This window comes from Vespa crabro, chromosome 3 (assembly GCF_910589235.1).
Source record: "Vespa crabro chromosome 3, iyVesCrab1.2, whole genome shotgun sequence".
Lineage (NCBI taxonomy): Eukaryota > Metazoa > Arthropoda > Insecta > Hymenoptera > Vespidae > Vespa > Vespa crabro.
The window spans coordinates 3,772,944-3,779,548 of record NC_060957.1 but is presented as its reverse complement, the minus strand read 5'-3'; the positions used below and the strand labels follow the sequence as shown (position 1 = coordinate 3,779,548).

Below are 6,605 nucleotides of genomic sequence, written 5' to 3'. Positions count from 1 at the left end.
TCATTATATTCGTTATTGTCGTTATAATCGTTATTATCGTTATTATCGTTATTATCTTTATATTAGTCATCATCTTTATTATTCTTATTATTGTTATTATCGTTATTAACGTTATTGTTGTCATTGTTTTTATTATCGCTATTACCTTTATTATTATTTACATTATTATTATTGTCGTTATTATTATTGTCATTATATTAATATTATTATCGTTATTGTCGTTATTATCGTTGTTATCAATATTACCCTTATTATCGTTATTATCGGTACTATTTTTATTATTATTATAATTATTATTATAAACTTTATTATCTCTATTATCGCTATTATAGTTGTTATTATCCTTACTATTATACGTATTATTATCGTTTGTTATTGTCGTCCTTATCGTCATTTTCATTATAATCCTTTTTATCGTTTCCATAGTTATTTTTGTTATTATTATTATTATCCTCAGTATAATTAATATTATTATAGTTATTATAATTATTATTATATTTATTATTATCGTAAGTATCGTTATTATCGTTATTATTTTTATTGTCATGATTATTATTATTATAATATTATTATTAGTCCCGTTATTATTATTTTTATCGTTTTCATTATCGTTATGGCTGTTATTATCGTTATAATCATTAGTATCGTTATTTTCGTTATTACTGTTATTATCGGTATTATCCTTCTTATTATCTTTAGTAACGTTATTGTCGTTATTATCGTTTTTATTTTTATTATAATTATTATTACTATTATTATTGCTTATATTTTTATTATTACAAACATTATTATCGTCATTATCGTTATTATTGTAATTATCGTTATCATCGTTACTACCGTTATTATGGTTATTATTATTATTATCCTTATTATTTTCGTTATTATCGATGCCATTATTAATATCGTTATTATTGTTATTATCGCTTTTACCGTCATTATCGTTAATATTATTATTGTTATTATCGCTATTATCATTTTTATCAATATTAATTACGAAAATATTCATGACTAGAGATCGAAAATCTATCGAATTATTTGTGAAAATTTGTTCGGTTTTATTGTCGTGGCTAAGGACTCCATTCCGGATGTTGCCTGTGTTGCCTTCTAGTTCGTGTTACTTTTGCGACCTATATTCTATGGCTGATCTGCAGACTCGACTGTCCACCGAGGACTCATGCAGCACTATCCATTCTAGATTACGATGGCCACTCCGTCGTCTCCGCAATTTGCACATACTACTGCAACTAATAATGCGCCGCCCTTTGTTGTTGGCTTGTGGAGTTGACCATAATCTACTTGGTAGTGGCATGAACTATAGCTAATTTTTCGAACCTCTGGCGAACAAGTGTCGCCCTTATTGGCAGCCATAGCATACGCAATTAGCGTGTTCTACACTACTCACGGCTGTACTTATCATTATATCGTCCGCAGTTTATGAAATACTTATCATCATCGCGTCAGAGGCATTTCGATCAGCAGTAAATAAAATCACGCGACACTCTACAACTGGTTTTATATATTCAATGATTCATTTGGAGGAACTCGAACGAGTTCGTGGTTATGCTAATGGACCTTGTCTAATTTAGTTTAATAATAAAATAGTAATATTAATTTTATTATTTCCCCGAGGGGAGGATTTGAGCATTTCTTTTCTTTCGACGAATAGCCCCGTGGGGACCCGAGCTACGCAGAGTACAATCTGCCCGAACGAGATGTGCTGGATGATTCATAAAGCGCTGTTATCGTGGAAACTCCCGGCGACAACGCATCGCACCCAGGGGAGTGACAGGATGTCGATGAAGGAAGTATGTGAACGGCAATGGCGGATACTTCAATCCCGCTCTTATAGCCAAATGCTCTCGCAACAGTGGTAGTAGTTGTGAAGGTTATCACCCCCCTCATCCTGATACACGGCGTTCAGAGGCGGCCTGGCACTCTGGAGTATCAAACAAGCTATGGAGAATCAAATTATAAATCAAATTCAATAACAAGAAATTAAAAACAATCTAGTATCAATTGGAAGTGACATCGCTGTTCAAAGCGTCAATAACGGAGGTTCTCAGCCTTCGAAAGGGACAATACAAGATGGAGAGAGAGAGAGAAACTCGGGCAAGCGAGGTTCTTCCTTGCCAATATGAGTGCGTCTGTGACTAGACAGCCGAGCGTATATAATGCGATCAAGCAAGGGTTCCTGGAATTGGAGGAGATCATTGACTGCCTCGAGTTTATGTATAAACCTCGAGCAAAGGTCAATGAGGGAGCGAGGATCCTCTTCCATGTCTCTCAACGGCCACGGGCCAACTCTATACCAGATGTTAGCACAGACAAGAGAGCAGCTACAATCCCGCCGCAGTTCCCTGTAGAAAGCCTCATATGACCGATGCAAGAGGCGACGACGATCGAAGCCACTAAGTGGACGGATGTCGTCAAGAAGAAAAAAATGAGGAAACATCCTCGCAGAAGGCGACCAAATCCCCATCGCAGGAGAAACAGAAGCAGAGCAAATCGAAGGGCAGGCTGAGAAAGAGAACGAAGCCGGACGCGATCCACCTGAAACCTACGCAAGAGTAAAATCTACGCAGACGTAGTCGTTAGTAGACGTTAGTTCGGTCCGGCAGACCAGAACGGGAGTGGTTCTCCTCGTGCTCTAGAATCCATTTTTGAAGCGTATCATTACTGGTGGCGAAAAATTGGTTGTACATAGCAATGTCAAACGTAAGAAATCGTGGAGCAAAAAAGATGTGACGGATCAAAGCATTTCCAAAATTTCCAAAATATCCATCAAAAAAAGATGATGCTATCTGTTTGGTGGGATTTTAAAGGAATCTTATTTTCGAGATTTTACCGGATATCACAACAATTAATTCGGAAGTCAACTGTCATCAGCTGGACGAACCGGCTGATGCATTTCAACATAAAAGGCCAGAATTAATCAACAGAATAGGTGTAGTGTTCCAACAACATAATGCGAGACCTAATACAAGATTGATCTATCACCAAAAGCTTTTACAGCTTGAATGGGCTAGAATGCCAGACGCACCATATTATCTAGAACTGGCATCTTCGGATTATTATTTGTTACGGACACTGCAAAATTTTTTAGACGGTAAAACCTTCACTTCAAATGAGTTGGTCAAATATCACCTCGTTCGGTTTTTTGTCAGGAAACACCAAAAATTTTATGATCGTCAAATAATTCTACTACCAGAAAGATGGCAAAACGTAATGAACCAGAATTGCCAATAAATAATTTAATAAAATATTTGTTCATTATAAGAAAATTGTATTTTATTTTCATTAAAAAAAACGAAATTACGTTACGAACAACTCATTTTTATCGTTATTATTAAGATTATTTTCGTTATTATCGTTAATATTAACGCCTTTAATGTTATTGTCGTTATTATCATTATAACCGTTAATATTGTTGTTATTGTTATTATAATTATTATTATTATTATTATTACTAATACCGTTATTAATATAGCAATTATTTTCATTATAGTAATTATTATTATTATGATATTATAATCGTTATTAGCGTTATTATCGTTATTATCATTATAATCGTTATTACCGTTATGACCGTTATTATCGTTATTATCTTTATTATTATTATTATCATTATTCTTGTTATGATCGTTATTATCGTTATTAACATTTTTATTATTATTATTGTAATTATTGTTATTATCTTCATTATTATTATAATTATTACAATCATTATCGTTATTATTACCGTTATTATCGTTATAATCGATATTATTATCGATATTTACGTTATCGTTATCGATATTATCATTATCGTGGTTAGCGTTTTTATTACTTCTATCTTTCTTATTATCATTATCAATGTTACTATAATTGTAATCGTTTTATCGTTATTATCGTTTTATCGTTATTACCGTTATTACCGTAATTATCGATATTATCGTTATTCTTATTATTTTTATTATTATTTTTATTACTGTTATTACCGTTATTATTTATGTTATGGTTATTATTATTGTTATTAATGTTACTATCGTAACAATTATTATTATCGTTATTAACATTATTGTCGTTATTATCGTTATTATCATTATAATCATTCTTATTATTATTATCATTATTATAATTATCGTTACTATTGTAATTATCGTTTTTAACGTTATTATCGTTATTATCGTTATTATCGTTATTATCGTTATAATCATTATAATCGTTATTATTGTTGTTATCGTTATTATTGTTAATATTATTATGGTCGTTATTATCGTTATTATTATTATTATATTTCTATTCTTATTTTTTCGATGAGGCCTGCTGGGGACCCCATACCAATATCAAATCATCATACTTAGCTGTTTTCTTTTTCGTTCCCTCCAATATTCCTTCGTCTTTCCACTGTGCTCTTTTTTCTGTTCTCAGACCACTTTTCACCAGGTGTCTCCACCAAACTTCCTTGGAATTCTTCCATTCTTAATACCCTCTTTCTAAGAATCTCTGTGTCTATAGTTTCTTCATCACTTATATTATATCTTTCTAGATCTTTCTTTACCTCTTGAATCCGACTTGTTGTTGCCTTTTTTTCCCAAAGGTACACTAGTGTCCTTTTTTTAATTTGTTTTCATCCATTCTGAAAATATGGCCAAAAATTGCAGTCTTATTTTCCTTATCCTTTCAGTTATGCCCTCTATGTTCCTGTATATTTCAGCATTAGATATTAATTTCCATAGTTTTGTTGTTTTCACTGGTCCTAAAATTATCCCCCTGATTCTCCTTTCTGGTACATGTAGTTTATCTAATCTATAATTTAGTACTAAGCATATCAAACCTGCTTCGTCAGCTATTTCTTCCAAGAGATTGATTCGTATTGTTGCACTTTTTAGGTTGTCTGACATTATAGCAAAATCGTCTGCAAATTCTAGGCAACTTATTTCAATGCCTTAGTTCTTCTTCCCAAGTAAACTGGCGAAACGTTTTGTTCTTTTAGTTTTGCCTTCCAAATTCTGACAATTTTTCCTAGAACTCAGTTGAATAGAAGAGGTGATTAATCATCATCTTGCCTTACACCTATATTTACCTCAATAGGTATAGATATCTCATCCATAAATTTTACTTTTGATATCGTGTCAGTTAGTGTTTCACGTATTAAGTTGGCCAATTTATTATTAACTCCAAATTCACGTATTATTTTATCTATGTTTTCTTTACCAACCGAGTCAAATGCCTTTCAAAAATCTATAAAATTATTACTATGACTTTTGAATTCAGTATCTTACGGCGAATTATGAATTGTTAGTTAAAAGTTTGATTTGAAGAAGATCTATCTTTTCGAAATCCAGCTTGCTACTCTCCCCGTTGCTTGTCAAGTGTTGATTATATTCTATTCAGCAATATTTTTGAGATTACCTTGTATGCAGTTTGCAGAAGAGAAATGCCTCTATAGTTATCTTCATTCTGTCTGTTCCCCTTTTTATGTAATGGATGAATTAGAGTTACTTTCCTCTCTTCTGGAATCCTCTCGGTTCTCCAAATATCTACAAAGATTAACTGCATTTCTTCAATGACTTTGGATTGAGACCATTTCAAAAGTTTAGCTATTATAGAGTCTTCTTCACTAGCATCAGTATTTTTTAGATTGTTAATTGCTTCCTTAATTTCTTCACCTTTGGGTGGTATATCTTCTTCCAGATTTTCAGTTGTTTCAGAGAATTCAAATTCATGTTTTGGTTTAGGGCAGTTTAAAAGTTGGTCAAAGAGTTTCGCAATTATTTCACAGTATTCCGCAATGCTTAGGCCATATTTACCAATTTCATCTTTGAAGCATATGCTAGACGCTTGATACCCCTTTAATTGACTCTTAAATGTCTGATTGAAATTTCATGAATTATTTTTAAAAAAGTTGTTTTGCATGACGATAAGATGTGATTTTTCGAAAGATTTTTTTAACTCCCCTTATTATTCTAGCAGCGTCTTTCTTTCGTTGTTTGAATACATCATGGTGTTCAGTCTTCCCCGAGTATTTCCACTTTTTCCATTGTTTTATTCTATCCTGTAATTCATTTTCACATATTTGGTTCCACCAAGGTTTTTTTCTATGCTTGGCTAGTTCAAATATTTTCTGGCTTGCGTTCGTTATTTCTTTTAATAAATCTTGCCACTTCCCATGATGAGTTACTTTTATTTCTTCCTGAAATGTTTCCAAAGTTTCTTGTGTAATTTGGAGTCTATTTGTATTGTACTTATTTATTATTTCCCCTCTTCTGTGATTTCTGTTGGGTAGGAATTTGATTTTGATTTTAGACAAATAGTAATCAGATTCAAATTCTCACCTTCTTACTACCTTGACACACATAATTTCCGTCATGTTTCTTTGGATATAGCAACATGATCAATTTGAAATTCACCTTGGAAACATGGATTTGGAGAAATACATGTTTTAGCTCTTCTTGGCAATTTCCTGTAGAATGTCAATATTACCTTCAATTGAAAGTTTTTACGAATAGTAATCAATCTCATCCCATTTCTATTTGTTCTTTAGTGTACAGCATATTCTCCCACTATTGTTCTTTGAATACTCTCTCTTCCTATTTCGGCATTGAAATCTCCAAGTAATATCA

The 6,605-nt window shown here is 32.3% G+C and overlaps 1 protein-coding gene across 1 annotated transcript; it reads left to right on the top strand.

Moving 5' to 3' along the window:
• Positions 1 to 2,380: 2,380 nt before the first annotated feature.
• Positions 2,381 to 3,246, top strand: LOC124422569 (histone-lysine N-methyltransferase SETMAR-like). The gene is made up of 2 exons (XM_046959213.1): positions 2,381 to 2,500; positions 2,839 to 3,246. The coding sequence occupies exons 1-2, from the start codon at positions 2,381 to 2,383 to the stop codon at positions 3,244 to 3,246; spliced, it is 528 nt and encodes a 175-aa protein (XP_046815169.1).
• Positions 3,247 to 6,605: the final 3,359 nt, after the last annotated feature.